General features: G+C 33.0%; 2 protein-coding genes across 2 annotated transcripts in view; one reads left to right on the top strand and one right to left on the bottom strand.

Moving 5' to 3' along the window:
- LOC127065127 (putative mediator of RNA polymerase II transcription subunit 26) overlaps positions 1-23,736 on the top strand; it is a 172,054-nt gene that overhangs the window by 16,929 nt on the left and 131,389 nt on the right. The gene's annotated exons all lie outside the window — the stretch shown is intronic.
- Positions 1,017-4,011, bottom strand: LOC127065133 (chymotrypsin-2-like). The gene is made up of 7 exons (XM_050997070.1): positions 3,856-4,011; positions 3,046-3,119; positions 2,586-2,680; positions 2,318-2,462; positions 2,071-2,184; positions 1,801-1,953; positions 1,017-1,364 (listed from the first exon to the last, which is right to left on the bottom strand). The coding sequence occupies exons 1-7, from the start codon at positions 3,902-3,904 to the stop codon at positions 1,218-1,220; spliced, it is 777 nt and encodes a 258-aa protein (XP_050853027.1). The 5' UTR covers positions 3,905-4,011; the 3' UTR covers positions 1,017-1,217.

Below are 23,736 nucleotides of genomic sequence, written 5' to 3'. Positions count from 1 at the left end.
GGTACGAGAGGTAATTACTGATAGTAATTAAAATATGTTAAAAAGATGGATCAGGACGTGACGAGGGATTCTATTGAACATATGTCAAAGCAATGCCTTTACATAGATTAGTTTAACATATATGTAAATATACATACATACATACATATATATACATGTGTATGTGTGTATGTGTGTGTGTGTATATACAAGGGAATATGAGATGAATCTGTGGAATTTATTATGAGGCGAGAGTAGCAGCATCCATGATCGCAGGTCATTGCACCAAGATTCCTGATCCCTAACAGACGTCTCATATATATATACACACACACACACACATATATGTATATATCACATAATAACATTGTAAAGTTATACCACCCTCAAAAACATCGTAATTTTATTTGATTGATATACTGGAATCATTAATTTAAAATCATGAGTTTCAAGCTGTTATCGACTGTTTCTTTCTCTCTTTCTTTCTTTCTTTCTTTCTTTCTCTCTCTCTCTCTCTCTCTCTCTCTCTCTCTCTCTCTCTCTCTCGTCAAACAAGATCCCCGTTGTTTTGTACCGGAATATCGCGTATAACATTTCTTTAATTTTTTTTCTCTCCGCTACTCCGAGAAAAATGAATTGTTATTAAGAATTATATGACAGGATAAACAGCGAAGGGTTGGTTATCGTTAACTACATAAAAATAATATAGTTGGCCGTAATACAGTATTTAAAAAAAGGAAACATTTTTAGGACGTAACATTTGTCTTTACGTCTATTCTTTTTTTTTCTCTCTTCGTTTCCTTAATTTTTTTTTTGTTCTTCTATCCCCTTTCCTTTTCATAGTGTTTCTAGTGAGTCGATTTTATTCGTCAAATTTTTCGTTTTATCGTAATATAATGTAATACTTGAAATTTTTATTATTTGTAATTAATGTTTTGTTTTAATTTTCTCTCTTTCTCTTTTTTTTTTTTTGATTTCTTTTTTCGTAAAGATCTCATAAGGAGGAAAGAGGAAGAAGAATAATAATGGAAATTAGATTGCAATTTAACAGATCGTTTATTGATCCATGTTTATTACTTAAAGCACCGAATTAAAATTATCGGTATTGTCCGATTAGAAATAGATTAGACAGTAGTGTTAGCTATATTAATAAATATTATTGTTATTATTATTATGTGTCACGTTGATATGTGACTCGTCGTAAAATCATCGATTATTATTGTACGTTGAACTTGAATTTAAGCTTCTGTGTGAGTCTTGATCCAGTCCTTGAACTCGGAGACACGAGTGTAAACCGTAGGGTAGTCGGTAAGGGCGCAAGCTTTAGCCCATGAGACCAGACCAACGAGTTTCCCATTAACGGTCAAGGGGCCACCAGAATCACCCTAAATACGTACACAAAAAAAGGAAGACTTTGATGTCTATCTTTAATCATTTTTTCTTTTTTTTTTTTTTTCAAGAAGCGCGATAATTTCTTCTCGTTTTTGTCCCAATAATTCGGGTAACATTTGAATGAAGTTAAATTATTACTTCAATATTCTACCACGTCATTATATTTATTCGTTATATATAATAACGCGTACGTTGTTAGAGTTTGTTATATTGATCTTGCAAAAAATTTTCTAGATGATATGTTTAATATATAAAATTATAATATATATTATACGTTATTAATAAAATTTATTAATAATATATAATTTCTTTTATATCGAATTTATTCGTTATATTCGTTGCATTAAATTCTGTTAATTTGAATTGTTAAGAAATGAATTAGAACGATTCGAATTATTTTACGCGAATAGAACTAAATAAATAACTTACGTGGCAAGATCCTCTAGGAGATTCCGGATCATAAGCACAAATATGAGAATCATGGATGTTATAATTCATCTTGCTGTACATATTTCGGCAGTAAGTCTGATCGGCGATGTAAATTTGTGCACGTTGCAATTTCTTGGTCGTGGCACCGTTTTGCTGTTTAATTGAAGCGAAAAAAAGAATAACGAAAAAGAAAAAAAAAAGTAGAATTTTTATATGCGATTAGATTATAACGTGAGAAAGGACTTAGATGTTTGTTATGATGAAACGTACCCAAAGTCTACCCCATCCAGAGATAACGGCCCTATCATTGGCATTGATAACGTCGTGAGATGTTGGTAGGTTGATAAAAGATATCAATTTAGTTTCGGAGAAAGGTTCAACTACCTAGAAGATAATATTAGATTATTATGATATTTTTCTATACCTTTAAAGTGCATAATCGTTTTCTACGATAGTTTTTCTTTCGCTGTTTCTTTTTGTTTTCTTTATTTCTTTCATGTACAATATATTTGCTCACCTCCAATAATGCGATATCGTTCTTCCAAGAATCCGAAGGACTGTAATTTTCGTGTATGATGATATTCTTAACGTTGTGAATAGAAGATTTCTCATCGTTCAAATAGTTTGTACCGGCGACCACTTGGATGTTATTTTTTGATTTACTGCGGAGAGAACGAAAGAGACGGGAAAAAAGTGAGCGTGAGAGAAAGTGAATGAAAGAGATAAAGAGAGAGAATACATAAAAAAAAATTTTTCAAATGAAAAGCTCGTTTAGAAACGCTTACGTGAGGACACAATGAGCAGCAGTAATGACGTAGTTCTTGTTGAGAATTGAACCACCGCAGAAATGGAAGTTCGATAGTTTCATTTGAAGAGAGATCTGAAAGAAACGATCAAAGAACATTCTTAAACGCAAATAAAACTTTCTCTCTATTTTCTTGTTTGACGTTTCTTTTTTTTCTTTTTTTTTTCTTTCTTGTCGTTTAACATATTTTTTCTCCTTTTTTTTTCTTTTTTTTTTTAACGCATTATGACGTTGGCTCATTTATAAGAGCTTAATTTCAAGCTTTTTGAAGAGTCACGATTGAAATTTGGATAAATGGTAAATAAAACCACGACGAATGAAAATTATTTGTGCGGCAGAGTTTATGCGAATTAAAAGGAGAGAATCGTGGTGGTTTTATGAAACATATTATTATTATTATTATTTTTCGTTTTTTATATAAAAATATTTATATCGCTAACCTGGTATGGAATTTCTCCTGGCTTTGCGTCCACCCCATTTACGATTCTTGGCTCTAGAAATGGCACTGTTGCGCCTATAGAAATGTTCAGAATGAAGAATTAATTTCAATTTCATTAACCATTTCGTACGATATCTTTTAAATTACAGTATGAATGAAACAAAAATTTAATTACATATATATATGTGTGTGTGTGGATATTTTATATCGTATATTATTTAGTATTAGTCTTGAAATATAGATTTATATACAACGTCTTCTTTATATCACACTTTATATCACATAGGATTTAGACATAAATATCTTACTCTATATACACGTATTACTACTAACATCCTCAAAACTGTCTGAGAACTCGCGGAAGATAGGATTTTTTTTTCTACTGAAATATTCATCTTTTTTAAACGATGGAAAAGAGCTACGTCGTAAGGTTTTTAAGTGTAAGAAAGAAAAAAGATAAAAATACAGGAAAGAAAGGAAGGTAGAAAGATCAAAGTATCCTGGAATCGTTTGATATTGAAAAACATTCAGGCGACCTATTTTTCTTTTCTTTTCTTTTCTTTTTTCTTTTTCTTTCCTTCTTTTTTCCTTTTTCTATAGACTTTTTGCGAAGAACAATAAAAAAAAAAAGAAGGGAAGAAATAAGTTGACTGTAAAAAAGGAAAGAGACTTTTATCTTTGTCATCGATAGAGAAAGAGAAAGAGAGACGAAAATAATTTTTTTCTTTTGTGTTATACACCATACCATATACATAAATATATATATGCACACACGTAGAGACTATCGTCTTTAATTTTTATTAAAACTTACCATAACAGGCGACGATTAGGCCAAGAATTAATAAACCTCTGATTGCCATGATTAGAACTTCCTTACGTGCACCGATGAAGACGGCTGTCTACCGAAATGATCGAGAGCAACGAATTTATATAGCATGATCGATCACACTATCCACCTCCGTGGATCGAAGATCGTGCAACCTTTTCTTTGTTCTTAATAGATTAGATAGATATCGATAATAATCGACTTAAACGGATCAAACCATATGTCATATAGCGATTGACCGTGACTATCTCGGATTATTAGATTATTAATTATCTCTTGATAAAAAAACGATGACTTTTTTATCATTATTGTGATTTCGAGACAAGTTTTTTATTTTGTATACACCATCTAAATAAACAGAAGGGCTTACCGATGGCTTATAATACAGATTTTATATTTATTGTATTAAAAATGATTTCTTTTATAATACAAATCCGAAAGATTCTTTTTATTTTTTTTTATTTTTATTTTTTTATTTTAATGGATTTTTTATTCGAGCTCGTTAATTGGAAAGATTGCGTGCATTTAATGTCGAAATATTTTTGATTGTATCGTTTCTTTATTTTTTTGTTTTCAATCACATTCCTTTTTTTATAATATATACACGCATCGATACACAAAGGGATCGCATATTTTTTGTTTTCATTATTGCAATACGTACACGCGTTGATATACAAAAGAAATATATTTTTACTTTGCAATCTTTTTTTTTCTTTTTTTAATCATCCGTAGTAAGAAAAGAATAATATAAGTATCTATAATTGTTCGTTCTAAACGAAGCGATTTCGAGATAAATAAGTCAAGATATATAAGCGAAATTGTTGTTAGAGAGAATATCGAAGAAAAGGAAAATTTCATTTCGTTCGTTCTTTTATTCGATTATCCGTGTATGTTACAATTCTCTTTTTTATTTCAACAAAGTGTCAATAATTACAATTGGAATTGATTAGCATTGTTGTCAAATACTGTCTCAAGTGATTAGGTTTTCCCCAATATCATGATCGACAAGTAGTCTCTCGATAGATCTCATTGAGGTATGCTGTATGATCGATAAGAGTTAGAAAAAGGACGGTCAGTTTGTGAGGATGATTCGAAACGAAAAAAGAAATTTCGTTTGACGATAATATGTGGATTATCGATCTTCGTTTAATTGGCTGTGAAAGAAATAGATCTCATTGATCGATTGTATTTCATAACGACGGGATTGTCCAAAATTAAAAGTTAATCTTTTCGAGATAGCGCTGCTTCTGTTTTTTTCCTTTTTTTTTTTTTTAATTCTGATCTAAAATTAGCAAAGCGAGTTTTTTGAGATTAATTATTTATTAGCTAATCTGCGATAAGGATTATTTTTCAAATCAAAGCTTTAGTTTGGTTGAAACGCTTGAAAATTGTTTTATCGCTCGATAAATGATTGCATAATAATAGAAATGGGGAAATATCACGGTTGGTTTAGAAGTGAGTTTAGCTACGTTCGTAGGTTCGTTTGTCTATGAGTACAGGATGACCGAACGATCGATCTTCTAGGACGGTCTACTACTACCGTATTTCGAGATAGTATCGCTTGTGGTTCTGACATTTCTGTATTGACGTTAACTAGCGAACCGCATGCTATGATAGCATTCCCTCGAATTACAATGCAGTTGCAAGTCTACGAGTAATATTAGTTACAATAATAGGATTCTCTATCATTTAGTAGATACATTCAAGATTGATTTGTTACGTTTATTTAACACCTAAGAGCAAAGATTTGCTGTATATAAATCGTTGTAAATCCGCCGAATATACGTTTTTCCTTTCTCTTTTTCTCTTTTCTTCTTTTTATCGATCTCTAATTGTTATAATAATAATAATAATGATGATAATAATAATAATAGCGTAGATCGTTAGAAACTTTGATGAAGTTAATTACTGAAATGGTTAGGAAAGAGATGGATACATAAAAAAAGAAAAAAGTACTAATAAATTATCTACGAAGAAAATAGTGTTGTAACTTATCCCGCTAAGTATCTAATAATGAAAATAATTAAAAGCAAAAGGAAATAAAAAATGAAGAAAGAAAACAAGGAAAAGAAGGCGCAGTTTAATATGATAATCGAAGGAGGAGTTAATTCCTTCTAGAAATTAATGAAATATTTTTCATTGAATTTTATTGAATTTATCTATTTCTTATTTGTATAAATTTCATTTAACGCATACGTACGATTTATGTAGATCGTTATCGACAAATTTCAGGATTAGATTTGAGAAACGTGATGTCGTATCAGAAGCCCTGACGAAATTAACACTCCAATTAACGTTATTTATTTAATGTGATGTAATCGTTATTAAGTAGTTAAGTACAAAAAGCGATTTTACTTGGTCGATTTTAATCGTCGTTCGAACGAGTAGGGATTCGTAAAGCGCAGGTCAACGAGGCCAGGGAAGGATAGTCCACGTTTAAAATCAATCGAACCTTAATTCATCCATGGCCGGTACTCTCTTCTCACCTAACCTTTCGCAATTTTCACGCGAAGACTTCGTATATCGCATTTGATCGTCCTATTCCACCTATCTCTTTCCTTTTTTTTTCTTTTTCTTCTTCTTTTCGTTGTTTTCCTTTTATCCCAAATTTTTTATCAACCAAAATCCACAACATTATCCATCCGCGCGAATTCACGCTTATTATTATCAATTATTTTAATGTAATTAACGAACGATGTAACGTAACGATGAAATTAATCGAACGAATGGATGGATCATCGATCGTTATTCCTTTTTCGATCGATTTGTTGTCTCGTTAAACGTTGAACGATAGCAAACAAAAAAAAAATATATACTAAACTTTAGTTATTTATATATTAAATTCAAAAATTTAGTACTAAAATTACAAAATTAAATACTAAAAAAAAAAAAATATAAATAAACTATACTTTGTCTCTAAATGTTAGATAAGAATTATTTTTATCTTTCCTTTTTTTCTAAAACAAAAAAAAAAGAATAAAATCGATCGAAGAGGTAAGTCCTGCTTGCCGTTTATTTCTCGTTGGATATCGAATTCTCGAGAAGATCGAACGTTATGAAACTTCGGGTTTAGTTTATGAGGAATGAGTGAGGGAAAGGTATGGGAGGATGAGGAGGGAGAAAGGGAATGAAAACTCGATTAAAAGTCATCAAACCTTTAACGCGAATAGGGCATCTTCTATCTCAAAAGCGAAATTCTCTTTTCCGGTAAAATGGTAGTGGAAGTTGCCGTTCTTAATCGTCCACGTTCTAAAATAAAAATACTTAACTGATCTATGGTGCAGTGATAAAAATAGATACATAGATAGATAGATAGGTAGATAGATGGTAACTGAATAAGAGAGAGAGAGAGAGAGAGAGAGAGAGAGAGAGAGAGAGAGAGAGAGAGAGAGAGAGAGAGAGAGAGAGAGAAAACGTGTCGAAGTTGTAAAGTTTGAAGAAGAAAGACGCGAGTGAAAATCGGTTGTCCTGAAAATGTCTCTCTTCTTCAGCCACGAAAATTCTGATGGACAGTTAAAAGAGAGAACAAGAGAGAGAGACAGAGAGAGAGAGAGAGAGAGAGAGAGAGAGAGAGAGAGAGAGAGAGAGAGAGAGAGAGAGAGAGAGAGAGAGAGAGAGAGAGAGAGAGAGAGAGAGAGAGAGAGAGAGAGAGAGAGAGAGAGAGGAAGACGTTCATATATACGTTAGCTATAGAAAGAAAGATAGAGATAGAGGACTAAAGAGAGAGCGAGAGAGAGAGAGAGAGAGGGGAGTGGTGAACGATCGATCCCTTGCACCGAAGGACTCGATATTGAGAACCACTGCTCTCTCCAGGACTCACCTGCGAGCGACGACCCCGTGTCCTGACCCTATCATCGGTCACATTAGAAGGCCAGACGTCTTCTAACTTCTGTCTGTCTGTACGTCTGTTTGTCTGTCTCTCTCTCTCTCTCTCTCTCTGTTTCTCTTTTTCTTTATTTTGTTCTCGCTGTCCTTTCCTTTTTTTAACGTTTTTTCTTGTTTCATTTCGATTCTCTTTCTTCCTTTTATTCACGCGTTTAATCGAAACTAATTTGAGAAAAATTTTGTCGATTCTTGATTGAGATCTAAAAAAAAGTCGGATAAGGATTTTATCTTCTTTTTGTTTAATTTCTTTTTTGTTCGTTTGTTGCTTTTTTTTCTTTTTTTTCGATAGGTAGATCTCAATATATTAGATCAATTATTTTGTGGATGGATATATTATTGTGCGTGTGTGTGGGTGGATGTGTGAGTGAGTGAGTGTATATATAATGTATTTAAAGGTATAGATAAATTTGTTCATGTGTGTTAGAGAGACGGAGACAGATAGATATACGCAATTTCGTAGGGAGGACTCTGTTACCAACACTCGTTCGTATAAGTTCAGATCGATCGTGCGTTTCCGCTTGTCTCCGTCGATACGAAGCTCGTTTCACGATCGAAGGAGTAGAAGAGAGTGAGAGAGTGAGAGAGTGAGAGAGAAATAGAGAGAGAGAGAGAGAGAGAGAGAGAGAGAGAGAGAGAGAGAGAGAGAGAGAGAGAGAGAGAGAGAGAGAAAGAGAAAGAGAGAGAGAGCTTTAACAAGGTGCTTTAAGACGCCTCTCTCTCTCTCTCTTTTTTTCTCTTTCTCTTCTCTGTCGCTTTTTCTTTCTCTCTTTCTTTCTCATTGGGTGATGTGAAAATTTAATTGCTCTCTTGGCGCTTTTCTACTTCGTGATTTTTTACGATCGTTCTGATAGTCTCGTTCAAATTTCTATTTCAAAGATATTGCATTTGAAAATATCGGTAGAAATTTATGAACATATTTCTTTTGTATAATATTTTTTTCGTGTGTATATATATATATATATACATACATATATAAAGAAAAATTAACTATTTCGGATACTTTCGATTCTCGATTTGATACCGTTCAAGATATAGATATAGATTGTTTTCCATATAAGAGGATCAATGAATAATGTCGAGGATTATTTAACAAACGTATATTTTATCTTTTCGATGATACTATTCCTGCAGTGATTCGTCCTGCAGCTTTTCTAAAAATATATATTGATATATGTGTTTGGTTTTTATCGTACAAGTGTTTTATGTCAAAGGTATCGTCTATTATTATTATTATTATTATTATTTTTATTTTTATCACGATAACGGTTTCATGTAAGCGTATAAAAATATTTTTTTAAATTTATACTTTTAATTACAATCGAAAAGAATGGGAGAAAAATGTTGAATATCATTTTTATCGTTGAGAAAATATATGACCAAGATATAGAATAGGATTATTTGGATTGTTTCATATCTTTGATTATTCGATTATTTTTATTTGTTTTCATAAACATCATTATTATCGAGTTTGTTATCATAAGGTATTATGTTTCTTATCGTTAGGTGTTATGCGTTTATTCGTTACTATGATGGTATCTAGATAAAGGAAAGGATTATTCTAGTTTATTGCGTCTACGAATGAAATATTATTTATTTTTTCCAGCAATGGAAAATCGACGTTAATATTTTTTAATAAATAATTCCTAATACGAACTTTAATACGGATATTCTGTTTCATCGATTTACCATTGATATTCATCAAAAAATATTTTTAAAGCGCCCTACTTTAATCTTCTTTTGCGATCTAGAAAAAGCTAAGATACGTCATCTATTGATGATATATTTACATTTTCGGGGCGAGCTAAGAATATTTCTATATATTATTGGTTTGCGAGGGTATTCTCGTTTTCTCTTTTTTCTCTTTAAAGAGAAAAAGAGAGCTTTTCACTCTTTACCATCGTATAGTTTTTATTTAGAACGAAACAAAAAGAAGGATCGACCCTTTTCGCGATATCTCGTTCTATTAAAAAATTTCTATCTTTTTATATTTTGTATTTTATTTGTCCTTAAAAAGAAGAAGACAAAAAAGAGATATATATCCCAATATAGTTTCTTTCAAAATCTTTAGTATCATTGACCACACCGTATCGTCCTTGTTCTAAAAGAAAAAAAAAAAAAAAAAAAATTCGTATTTTCTAATTATCTTTCATTTATTTATTTTTTCCTTCGATTAACAAACTTCGACAAACAAAATTAACGTGATTAAATCTATTTCTTTGTTTTTTAAATATAAAGTCTAAATATTATTTATCAAACATTTTATTACATAACGAGTATATATATATATCTATTATTTCTGATATATCGAAAATAAAGCCAATTACCAATTCGAGGAAGAGACTCAGTAGAATGTATCAGGAGTCAATGGTGGGTGGTGAATAGAGGAACAGAGGTGGGGATGAGATTGGTGGGGGTGGCGGGATAGTGAGGGTGGTAGATACATGAGACTGTGCGTTTCAGATATATTCCTTCATCCCATACGAATCTCTCGACGAGCGGCCCATTCGTTTTTCAAACGGGCGCGCGAAGCGAGATTATGGAGTAAAACGCTTAAAGATAGTTCAAGAGTTAATGAGTGCACTCGCCACGGAAGTGTTTACGTCGATTACTCGAGCCGCGGCAGCTTTCATTTACTTTCTCTCTCTCTCTCTCTCTCTCTCTTTTTTACCCCCTTCTTTCTTTATCCCCTCGTATTTTTCTTTCTTTCTTTCTTTCTTTCTTTCTTTCTTTCTTTCCTTCCTTTTTTTTTCTATTTTTCTTTCTTTTCTTCTTCTTTCACCGCACTTGGAATCAAAGAGCTTTCGCCATAGAGCACACGCGTGTGTGACATACGCGAGTGTACGTGTATGAACAAAAATTTCTTTTGCGTCCGTACGAAATCTCTCTCTTTCTCTCGCACATTCATTTTTTCTGATCTCGATAATATAAAAAAAGAAAAAGAAAAAAAGAAGAAATATCACGATTTATAACAGAGAAGAGATTGCTATTTCTCGTCTCGTAGAACTTCGACGGAGATAGAGAAATATTCGTAGGTATATGTTTGGTGAATAGATTGAGGGAGAGGGGAAGGAGTGGGAGAAGATAGGGGTAGATAGAGGGGAAGGGTAGTAGAAGCACATCGACTTGATGTTACTTGGCAAGCACGTCGATATGCACGTAAGGACGATTGAATACGTTCTGTGGTAGAAACGTAAGAAGAGAAGGATGAGACTCTTTTTCGAAGTCAACGGAACCGATTTAAGGGTGCACTCGTAGATTCCCCTCTCTCCCTTCTATCGCATCTTGCCATCTTCTTTCATCTTTACCACAGCTATCTCTCTAGACCATATCGATATTTCAATGTCGTTTGTTCGAATCCTTTTCGAATCTCTTTTAAGATACGATTTTGAAAAATCTATATATATATATATATATATATATATATATATATATGTATATATACATATAGGGTGTTTCAATTCGTTAATCGATTTTTTTTTCTTTTTCTTGCAATTATCCTTGCAAACGATAAAAATTATTAATGATGTAATTCATCTCGGTAAATTCGCGTAAAATGTTATCGATTTGTTTATATATATATATATATGTATGTATATAGCTTATATATATATATATATTTATATATATATATATAAATATAGAGAGAGAGAGAGAGAGCATGAAATTCAATCACACATGTCAAACTTTATTCGAATCGTAGAAAACGAGATTTTGATCCTTCAGTCAATCGAATATATTTTGACGGTATATATCAAGTTTTCGTTTGATATGAACGATCGTACGAGCTACTATGCTTTCTGCAATTTTCAACTGGTTACTACGACGATTCGTCGCGTCATATTGGAAAATTTCATTTTGAATATTTCAAATTTACGATGATTTTTTAGGACATGCTTTCTTCTTTCCCCCTTTTCTTTATCGTTATCCTTTTTATCCTAACTCCGCCATGATTCACATCGATCCAAATTTTTGTATTCAGACGTGTATCATGAACGTTAAACGTGAGAAGAACCATGCGATTATTTAATTTCTCTTTTTTCTCTCTCTCTCTCTCTCTCTCTTTCATTCTTCTCTTCTTTCTTTTTCCAACGTACAAAAAAAAAACAAAAAATGATTCATCTACGAAACGAGATAAAACGATCGAAGGGATTTTGGTAATCTCTGTGCAATCACTTATAAAAGCAATTTATTTGGGAGCTCTTCTTTTTCAAAACATTCATTCTTCTCTTTCTTTCTCTCTTTTTTTAACAATGTAATGGACACGAGAAACAGAGAAAGAGAAAGAGAGAGAGAGAGAGAGAGAGAGAGAGAGAGAGAGAGAGAGAAAGAGAGAAAGAGAGAGAGGGAAGCAAATGTAGGCGACGATTATTCTTGCGTGGAAGTACAGCTTTTCCACTGTTTACTTCGCGCAGAGATGAGTTTCGGTGTCTTCCGGTTCACGTTTCAAGGAAAAAAGAAAAAGAAAAAGAAGAAGGAGAAGGAGAAGAAGAAGAAGTAAATGAAAAGAAGAGAAGAGAGAGAGAGAGAGAGAGAGAGAGAGAGAGAGAGAGAGAGAGAGAGAGAGAGAGAGAGAAAGAAAAGAACAAAAGGAAAAGAAAAAAGAAAACCTAAATCCAGCGAGTATAGAGCGGTTTTCTCTTTTCCTACTTCCTCCTTTCGTTTCAAATCTAGATTCGAGCTCTCTCTATCTCTCTTTCTTCTCCTTCTCTTTCTCTTACTATCCTACTTTCTCTCGATGGATACTTTTCGGAACGTTAGTAAAGTACAATAGGGATGTTTAAGATTCCTCCTAGTAAAGTTAGTCGCTGAGGAATATGGTTTGTGCGCCTCCGGGAGGAAAAGTAAGCGTTTCTGGTAAAGAATCTTTTCGTTTTTACATAGACCGAGAAAATCTTCTTTTTAGATAGGATAGAAAAGAGAATGGCAATCCCCGAATCTTCTTGTTATTTTTTTTTTCCTATTATTTTTTGCCTTTTTTACCCTCTTTTTTCTTTTCTTGCTTTCTCAGCACAGTTTATTTCCAACTTTCAATTCCCACCCCCCACCCCCTTAAACCACTCTCTTAACCTCCCTTAACTCACTCATCCTATCCACCACCACCCCCTACCACCCTCTTTCTCTCTTTTAACTTCTACCTATACTCTCAAACGTTCCGCGTTCCTTAATAAATTTGAATTTATAATCGGACGGTTTTTTAATTTTAAACGTCATTTTACGATTCTCTTTATCATGGGATATCGTCTTATTAGAGATACGATGATAATAACGCTATTCTTATTTCATTTCGTCTACTGTTTTTAGTCTATCGAGCGTTTTAAAACGTTTTCGATCAGTCATCGTTAAATTGATTGGTCAGAATTTATGTAATTTAATATTATTACGCAATATATGTAAGCGACGCAATCCAATGACAATTAATTGTTTACATATATCGCTAAAATATACATGTATATATATATATATATATACACATATGAATATGATCATTTATTGACCATTTATTGTGCAAAATAATTCCACATTAATTATAAACAAATATATCGATTAAGTAAATAAAGGTGCTTCTTTTTTTTGCGACTTTTTTTTTATATTTTATTTTTCTTTTTTTTTTTATAATAAGTATAACGTGATAATATGCCTTAAAGAATACCGTGACGATTCTATACTTTGCGATTGGTTAAGTATTCGACTCATTCTATCGCTTATCATTTTTTTTTCCACTTGAAAATGCATAACCTCTTGGGATTTCAGATTTTAAATTATCTTTGATAACTTTTCCAAGATACTTTTTTACTTAGCATGCATATATGAATATTATTTATATATCTTCACTCGAACAACTGAGTTCTTTCTTGGAGTTTTATATATATATATATTTACGTGTAAATTATCGAAAAAAGTATCGCGAATATTTTAAAATTTGTAGAACGCCGCACAAGTTGATACACGAAATAAAAGTTTCCGAGGAATTCTATTGAGACGCGAGGGTAATTAAGAAAGTCAGGATCTCTTTTTCGAGTTATGAAAGTCAATTTCAATGGAGTTGTTGGTTTTCTTTTAATTCTCTTTTCTTTTTTTTTATTTTCCTTTCTTTCGTCCTTCCTTTCTTTTTGGAAAAAAAAGAAAAGAACAAATCGAATGCCCAATATCCCTAGCTGGCGTTATTAAATTGGTAGAACGATTTTAAGATAAATATTTTAAGATAAATTCATTATAGAAAAAATAAAAAAAGAAAAAAATATCTCCGCTCGAAGAAGATGAAGTCGGTTAAAAGTCGTAGTTCGATCGAGAGACGAGCTCTGCAGGATTAGAAAAAGGAGCGAATAAATAAGAATAAAAATAGAAATAAAAAATAAACAAGAGAAGAGAGGGGGAAAGAAAATCAACAAAAAGGATGAAATGAAGTTTCCTCTTCGAAATATTCGCGGTTTTATGAAGTTTTCTATTATTACGATGGCTGTCTGTCCATCTGTCTGTCTGTCTGTCTGTCTATCTATCTATCTGTCTACCACTATCTTCTGTGCTTCGTTGCTTTTTGCTTTTTCTTTGTGGACGAGACTCTCCTTTATAACGTCAAGCCTTTCCGTTCCTTGCCTCTTTCTACTACTACTACTACTACTACTATTCCTTTTCGTCCTTCTTCTACTACTACTACTATTACTAGAACTACTACTATTTCTACGCAACTTACACGTTTCAAAGAGTACAAATTAATGAAAAAGGGAAAGGGAGAGAGGAAGAGAGGAAGAGAAAGAGAAAGAGAGAGAGAGCGAAAGAGTATTTTCCACATATTAGAAACGAAATTAGCCAAATTAAAAAAATTACAAAAATATCCTATTAAAAATTTTTCGATCTAACCGGACCATGGAAATTTCTTTTTTGTTATATCTTCCTACTTTTTTTTTTTTAGATAATTCTTTTTTTTCTTTTCCTTGCTGTTTCCATGGGGAATTCTTAATATTCTCCTTTTGCTTACGTATTTTTTTTCCTCTCTATCTCTTTCTCTTTTTCTCTCTCTCTCTCTCTCTCTCTCTCTTTCTCTCTCTCTCTCTCTCTCGTTTTGAAATTCAACTTTTAATTATATTTCCAGGTACGTAGTAAAAACTCACGAGAACCGTTGGTATGTCGGACGAAATCGATAAATTTGCACTGTGAATTAATCGGAATATTTCTGTCGTCGTCGTCATTGATTGAACACGTTCTTCGGGATCTAATTAAAATATGTCACATAACGTCTAACGTAATTATATTACGGCGTTACGTAAATGTGTAATTAATTGTGTAAGCATAATCCTTCGTTTGGATCGCATTTGTCGGACAATAAATATTTCTTTTGATAATGAGAAGAAAAGAAAAGTAAAAAAGTGAAAAGAAAGAAGAAAAAAAGAAAAGAAAAGAAGGGAAAGAACAAGGAAACTGAAGTTTCTTTTTACTTCCTTTTATTATCGTCTTTTTTCTCTGAGAATAAAATTTTTATCATTTTTTTGTATTCTTTATTATTATTATTATTATTATTATTTTTTTTAATCTACCAATGGGTAGTAGGTATATACTTCTTCTTGTTCCTTAATAAGAACTCGACCTTAATTGGATTTAAAGTGGAAGACGTGTCTACTTCGCCATTATCGTTCTATGATTTTATCTTCGGCTTGAAAATTCGCGAAAACGGATTCGTGGCATTACGAGATTAAAAGATTATCGTTGATGTTCATCCAGGAAAATTAGTTCTCTTGGAATAGTCCCGGTCGGCTCTTTCATTTTCGTTATCTGTAATTTTTTTTGTAAGCACTTTTTCTTTCTTCTTCTTGCTCTTTTTCTATCTTTTTTCTGTTTCTTTTTCGGTCCATTTGACCGAGCTTTTCTAAATACATAAAAGTTTATATCGTCCGTTCTATCCTTTTTCTCCTTTTTTTTTTTTTTTTTTTCTTTCGCGATATCCTCGAATCAAATGTAAAGCAAATGTTAGTTTTTGATTAGACCGTTTCGCTTGAGCGTTGATACATTTTGAATTTCTTCGATTTAACGAAAGAAAAAAAAAGAAAGAAAGGAAGAAAGAAAGTATTTTTCGTATGAATTAAAAATCAATTTCTACGAATTTCATTCGTTTCCATCTACAAACAATAATTATATATGTATACGTATGTGAAATTTATTGATCGTTTTCAATCGTGTAGAAATGATCGATCAAAATGTTTGCGAACGGTCGCTAACCAGAGTGCGTCGACTCAAACATTGACTTTCTCTACTGATAAACTCTTAAACACGTAGGTCGAGCTTTGCGCAAGTTCTGTCAGTAGAGAAGTCTTCCTTACCGACCGAAGATTTCAATGGTCTTATTGCCGCAGTTTTAGTTACAGTTTCTTATTATTACCGACCGTGGATGTGGAGAAGAATTTTTTTTTTTTTTAATGATTTATAATAAAATCGAACGGACGTTTGACGGACATTTTATAAAATATTATCGGATAAAATTGGAATCGAAGAAGTTTGACGAATGAAAATATTTCGTTGGACCGATTATGGTTGTACCTGATGAGTTCAAATACTGAGAATGACTATTGTGCAAAGGACAGAGGACGTTGCGGTTAACCACTTGTTCCTGGTATAGTTGATAGATGAATAGAACACTTGTGGGCTTTGTAACATAGCCAAATCGTTTCGTTTCACCGTTCTCTTGAATTTTATTGAATTGACGAATGTCAAATGGTTAAACACATGTTTTCTGTTTCTGGTTGACATTAATTAAAATTATCGACGAGCGTAAATGTTAATTTGCGTTATAAAGATTCGAACAGATATCGTCACATCTTTCGATCTTTTTTTTTCTTTTTTCTTTTTTTATCGTTTCAAAAGAAAAGTTGCGATAAGAGAGAAAAATTTTTCGCGAGAGGAGAAACCTCGAAGCTTGCAATATCTTCGATTCGATTCTACGAAGTAAAGAATAGTCGAGTCTTTGAAGAATTTTACTTCGTTTTCTTCGATTGAATGTGCAATTTTTATCTCGAATTTGAATGGATCTGAGCAGTTTTCTATCTTCACGATCCTCCTTTTGAATTTTGTTGAACGACGAATGTTCAAATAATTCAACGCACGTTTCTTGTCACTCACGGATATCTATTCAAATCGTCGGCGAACGTAAACGTTAATTTGTCCTATTAAAATTGAACGAGTATGTTATCTCTCTCTTTCTTTTTATTAAAAAAAATTTTTTTTTTCTTTATGATTTTAGCTTGCTTCGTTCGACTCGCCTTTACTAAAGAATCGTTGATAAGAAAGATCTTAGTTGGTTTTCTTGAACAGAATGTTATTCATTAATTTGAAACTTTAATAGGGATCCCTCGGTAGGATATAAATACATATATAGGATATAAATGCATAATATATATATATACACACGCAAATTGTATTGTTACGACTGGCAAGTACCTAACTCAGGATGTTCTCGAGTAGAGAGAGGGCTGACCGGGCAATTAGTTTCTGTAGGCCCCTTCGTTCGAATTGCTGCTAGTCAGTCAAGTAACTCGACTCGACGATCCGCCATCCCTGGTTGCGTTAGGGAATCTTTACAAGTGCCACTCGAAAGTCCAGAACCAGCAGGTAGACTCGATTTAACCGTTCGTATTTTCCATATACCCAAATCGTTGTTCAACTGGCCGAACATTTTCGTCGTCCTTTTTTTTTTCAAAGAGAGAGAGAGAGAGAGAGAGATTCGATTTCTAAACCGAATCCCCAGCTCTCGTTGAGTGCTCGTTCATCATTTTGAACGTCAAGTGAATTCGCATCTCTTTCTCTCTCTCTCTTTTTCTGTCTGTCTCTCTTTTGATTCATTGAAAATAGATTGAAGTTTCCGATTACATTTACTATACGACGAGTTAAATAATATCTTATTACAATTAACAACGATATCTTATTACGATTTACATCGATATTCTATTCTATGCAATCAATGTATCTTTTTAATACATCTTTTTATTGATATACGATTAATATAAACAAAAAGTGGATATATATATATTTTTGATATTATTCCCCGCCGACAGGGACAACGTCCTATATAATATTCCTATCGTTTTAATCATGAACTCGCTTTAATTGTCTCGCTCGTTTCCTCTTTTTCTTTTTTAATCATTTTATTAATTCTTCATTTTACACACCTATACTCACTTTTAATCAATAAACTCTTCGGTTGGAAAAAGTCATGCATTTCCAAATGACACACGTTCCTAATCACACACGAGATGCACACGAACGTACGCCTAACAAAAAAAAAAAAAAAAGAAAAAAAAAATACCTAATATCTGTATTCTCTATTTTTCTTCCCCCCTTTTTTTTTAATTTCTCTTTTCAAAAAGATTTTGAAGAGAAAGAAAAGGTGATTAAAAAAATCGTCGATCTCGTTATATCGCAAGCCTTTATTTCAAAAAAACAAAAAAAAAACAAAAATAAAAAGAAAAATCGCCGCAACAGTATGTATCATATCTCGGTGGTTTAGTTTGCCAAAGTCTTTGCACCCCTCTACAACTTCTTCTTCTTTTTCTTCTTCTTTTTCTTCTTTTTCCCAAAGCGTTACAAGACTCATTCATATTTGAAAAAAAAGCACTTCTCTGATCTATTCTCGTCTCGTTACAACATCGGGGGTCCCCGTGTTCGTTACTCTCAACCGCAGAGTGTACCGACACTCCCTTGGGAATCTGTGGTATAATAATGTTGACATAGCCGACGACGCAGCGCGCACTAAATAGAAACTCCCTGTCTCTTTAGTTTTTCCTACGTTCGTTCGTTGGTACGTACGTACGTACGTACGTACGTATGTACGTACATACATTCGTAGGTCCATCCGTCCATTCGTTAAAAACATCCAAAAGACAAGTAACATCAACGTCTTGAGCCAACTATACTCTTATACTTGTAGATATTACGCTATCGAGCTTCCACATACATCTACACTCTTTCTCTCTCTCTCTCTCTCTCTTTTTTTTGCAGCTCTTGAAGATGTATGTACGCCTACGCCACTCTTAAATCCATCTTCTTCCAAAGCTAAACTTCACCCTCTCTTTCTATCTTTTTTATCTCTCTCTCTCTCTCTCTTTTTATCCTTTTTTTTTCTTTTTCTTTTCGTTGAATGCTGCACGTGCGTTATTACAATTCCAATGCTTGCCTTTACTCTTTCTCTCTCCTTGTCTGTATCTATATCTCCATCTATCTTTGTTCAAGTATTCGAACTTTGAGTAAATTGTACCTTAAGTTTCTAATAAGTAGAATTTGGTGAATTGTTTGTTTTCTATGTTCCTCAGATCGTGATGCTATATATATATATATATATATATATATATATATATATATATATATATATATATATATATATCTGTGTGTGTGTGCGCGTGTAAGTATAAGAAACTTCGAGGAAATCATCCTTAAAATTCTCTAGAAAATTCTCAAAAACTTTCCTAAAGAATCCACAGAAAAATTCCATGGATAATCCTTTTAAAAGTCCTAGGAAATCTCTAGAAAATTCCAGTAAAATCTCTAGAAATCCGTAGAAAATCTTGAAAAAAAAAAACAATTCTCTGAGAAAACCTCAATCATCACATAGTACGTAACACGTTAGAGGATTTTCTTCGATTTTGCAAATCTGTTTCTTTTCTTTTTTCACGTTTTTGTTTTTTCCTTATTTTTTATCTTACTTCTTTTTTTGGATTATAGATAAGACAGATGGATTATAGAAGATAGATAAGTATATAGTCTTTAAATGCAGCACGTAGTATTCATCTACTCGAGAGATCCTTCAACTCTCCTCATGGCTTCACTTTTACCCTTCTAGCTAGCCACCCCCGTATTTTATGTCCAGCCTTTCATATTTCTCTTTCAAAGTAGTTTCCCTAAAATCTCGAGTCACGAACGGCGCTTTTTCTTCTTCTACTTCTTCTTCCTCTTCCTCTTCTATATCTTTTTCTTAAGATTTTAGTTTTATATACCCTTGTCTTGAGATAAATCATCCAAAGTCTACGCGCACGTATGTACATACGTAGATACATAAATAGAAAATGTTCGTAGATATAAAAATTCTATATAAAAAGATGATAGACGTTTGTTCAGATAGACATATATCGATTATTGTCTAAAAGCGAAGGATCAATTTGTTAACGTCGTAAGACGTTATTTTATCATTCGAACAGTAAGTCTATTTCCCCCTTCATTGTCTTAGCAGCTTCTATCATCATCCTCCTCCCCCTCCTCCTCTTCCTCCCTTTGCTTCTCTTGCTTCTTCCTTTCCTCGTCTTCTTCTCACTCAATCTATCGTAAGAGGTGATAATTTTGTGGTGCCAAGCGGGATCAATCTTCGAACCAGAAAGAGAAGTAGAAGGAGGTGGAGGAGGAGGTGGAACAATGCCGAACATCTCGTACTACTCGATGAAAGTCTTCTGTCAACCCTTTGTGGATTCAATGTAATTCCTGTAACGGCACTGTTGCCACCGGCATTACATCGTGGAAGGCATCGAAGAGAACGTTTTGAGGGGTTGCCCTTAGAGTAGCATTTTGCAAAAAGAGTGAGGGTGAGTTTGAGGTTCGTGGTAAAGATACAGAGAGAGAGAGAGAGAGACAGAGACAGAGATAGAGACATAGAGAGAGAGAGAGAGAGAGAGAGAGAAGGGGTGACTCTTAATGGAAGAAACGTCGGCTTCATCCATGGTGCTTCGTCGCCTTCGTTCGACTCTACAATTTACGACCATTTATTTAATTGGTTCGTCAAAGTCCCACCGACTAATGCGTTGCGATGAAAAGCCATAGGCCTTTTCTCTTTTCGCTTTTTTGCTTTTCTCTCTTCGTTCGTCCTGTTCAATCAGACGCGTACACCTACCTACCTAACATTACATTCGACCAAGAAAAGGAGAAATCGCGTAAATGGCGTTCGTCGTCGAATAGAAACAGGGTGGCGAAAGTTGGGGGTGGGGTTGCTCGACGGAGGTATTGGTTGGTTGCTTTCGAGGAAGAGGGGATGATTATTTTCGGTGAAACTTTTCTTCTCTCTCTCTCTTTCTCTCTTTTTTTCGGATTAAAACTACCCCGTTCCTTTTGTTTCCATTGTCTTAATTAATGAAGATTATTTATCGTTTCTGTCACAGGTCTTTCTTTTCTTTTCTTTTCTTTTTTTTTTCTTTAGGTAATTTTTTTTCTCTTTTTCTTTTCTCTCTCTCTCTTTTTTTAGTTACGATTGTTTTTTTCCCTTCTTTTTTTTATTTTATTTTATTTTTTTTTCTTTAAGCCTCGTCAAATTCTCGAGACGATTTTACTTTTTTTTTCTTTCTTTCTTTTTTATTTCAATCGTTTTTGCATCTCTATTTCTCTCTCTCTCTCTCTTTTTTTTTATTGTCGGCAAACGATCGATCTTACGTTTATACTTTTGATTTCAATAGTTTTCATTTTTTTTTGCATTTCTTTTTATTTTTTTTTGTTTTTATTTTGATAAAGATCTCTCTCTCTCTCTCTCTCTCTCTCTCGGTCGAGTTATTTTAACGTAAGACGTGGTATTAATCACGTATCTGTTTCGTTAACTTCTTGATAATTCTGAACGACATAATTTCGTCGTAAACTTTAGTTCTCGATTGTCAAGCAGGACATTGTCGAGTTGTTCAAATCGAATATACATATATATGCATCTATGTATATAGAATAAGGGAAAGTTTTGAAGATATCGATTTTGAACTTCAAAGTTGGACATTTAATTGATAGGAAAATTGATTTACCGATCAGTTCACCTCGGAATACATTTGAAAATTGTTTAAGGGATACCTAAATTTACTTCTCTCTCTCTCTCTCCCCCCCTCCTTTTCTTTTTACTTTTCTTTGCTATGCTAAAATAGAAGAACTTCGTTACTTATCTCACACATTTAATCGTTCTAATTCCGTTTGAAAGAATTTTATCGTACGATTTGGAACAGTGAGTACTAAGAAGAAAATCAAATGAAATAAAAAAAAAAAAAAAAAGAAAAGAAGAAAAACGAAAAGAAAAAAAAAAGGAAAAGGGGACAATAAATTCGTTCTCTAAAGGGTCCCCTGTTATAAGCGTGTGTCGAAGAGGGGACAAAGTGAGAGAGTTTATACGTGTGTGTGAGAGAGAAAAAAAAGAGAGTGAGAGTGAGAGCGAGAGTGAGAGGAATAAAGAAAGTGCATTTAGAAGGCAAAAGAGAGAGTCGCAGCTGCCATCGTGCCAAAAGCAATCACGACGTCGAAACTAAATCGTTTTTCATTTTCTATCTATCGATATCATTTCTACGATCGAAAGCTTTCCGAAAGCTTTATACCGTTCGTCCACGACGTTGTCCTTTCATCGGATAATGCGACTACGATTGCATCAGTTATTGGGAGAATCGTCAATTTCCTTAAAACGTATAGAAATCGATCGATAATAATCTAATCGTGAGAAATTAACGTACACGTGGGTGATTGCATATACGTGTGTACGTTGTGTGCATTTGGATCCGAGAAAATATCAATTTTCAGGTTGAAGTAAATATTTCTTTTAATTTTTTTTTTATATAGAGATATACGGGATCTAATATTATATTTAAAAATGTTGGAAAAAAAGAGATATGCGTGTATCGTATATAGTTGACGTTTGATAATTGTTATTAACAATGGAGACGAGTATTTATTGTATACTGAAAAGAGTATTATATTTTTTTCTTTATATTTTTTTTCTCCGTTTCTTTTTCTCTCTCTCTCTGTTTTTTTGTAATAGTATAAGGATATTATTGGTTTTAGTATATTAGAATGTATTATTAATATATAAATTATTAATATATTTGAATATATATATATATATATATATATATATATCAAATGCTCGTTCATTATTATTAATAGATAATAATGAAAAAAAAAAAAAAAACAAATATAGATATCTCTCTAATATTCATTAATTATTATTTGAACAATAAACGTTTATTATATAATTAGAACATTTGAGACTATTGATATTCGTTAATTCCCATGCAAATTTTCATCGAACGATAACGATCGTTAGGTAGTTAAACCTAACAGAGAGGCAGAGAGACGGAGATAGAGATATACAGAGAGATAGACCCACTCATACACATACACATATACATAAATATACAGAGAAAGAGAGGGATGAAGCAAGAGAGGGAAGAGGGTAGTACACGGAAAATTAAAAGAACAATTAATACGAGTCTCACGCGTCGGTCGTTGGTCATCGGCACGCAGCCGGTGTTGACGTCTCGGCCCTTTAATTTCTGCGGATAGATCGCCAGTTTTGGAATAAATCAAATCGACTTTCTAAACGCGTCGTTTTCGACATTATTCCTAACTCTCTCTCTTTCTCTCTTTTCTTCACACAAGCACAGTAGGTACTTTTTTTTTTGGATGATGTTAATTTAATAAAAAAAAATCAAGAAAAAAAGTTGCGACCTTGAGAAGCGATTTCTCGCGTATTTAATCGCGTTTTTTCAAAAATTAATATTTATAGGGGTGGTTGAGTGAAAGAAGTGAGAGGCGTTAGGAAGAAGGGGGTAGTAGGGAGGACCGGATTTGGGATTGGACTGGAAACTCATAGAAACATTTCTCCATAGATCGCATTTATTATAATAAGAATGTTACATCGAATCGTGTCGGATTCTGTATCTGACACGCATGAATAATACAAAATTTGACCGTTCGAATAAAGATTGGGAGAACGGCAGGAGGTCAGACCGTCATGCGGTCTGATGAATACTAAACCTTACTAACCTTCTTTTCTCTTCCACCGTTTAGAAATTGAAATTTCTCAATGTTTTCTTTTTCTTTTTCTTTTTCTTTCTTTCTTTTTTTTTTAGATCGTAGGTTACGAGTAATTTGAGAATCTTGTTTTAGGATCGATGTCCAGTGCCCAGAGGGATTATAGTTTGAAGAACAAATCAATTTTGTTTTCGTAGGGTACGGAAGGGTTGAGAATTAAATAGAAACGACGAAGAAGGAATCGTT

Source organism: Vespula vulgaris, chromosome 7 (genome assembly GCF_905475345.1).
Source record: "Vespula vulgaris chromosome 7, iyVesVulg1.1, whole genome shotgun sequence".
Classification (NCBI taxonomy): Eukaryota; Metazoa; Arthropoda; class Insecta; order Hymenoptera; family Vespidae; genus Vespula; species Vespula vulgaris.
This window is presented reverse-complemented; position numbering and strand designations above follow the sequence as displayed.

Coding starts and splice junctions, on each gene's coding strand:
- LOC127065133 (XM_050997070.1), bottom strand. CDS start 3,904: ATGGCAATCAGAGGTTTATTAATTCTTGGCCTAATCGTCGCCTGTTAT. Junction 3,120..3,855: donor CCTAATCGTCGCCTGTTATG/GTAAGTTTTAAT, acceptor ACATTTCTATAG/GCGCAACAGTGCCATTTCTA. Junction 2,463..2,585: donor GCTGCTCATTGTGTCCTCAC/GTAAGCGTTTCT, acceptor TTCTCTCCGCAG/TAAATCAAAAAATAACATCC.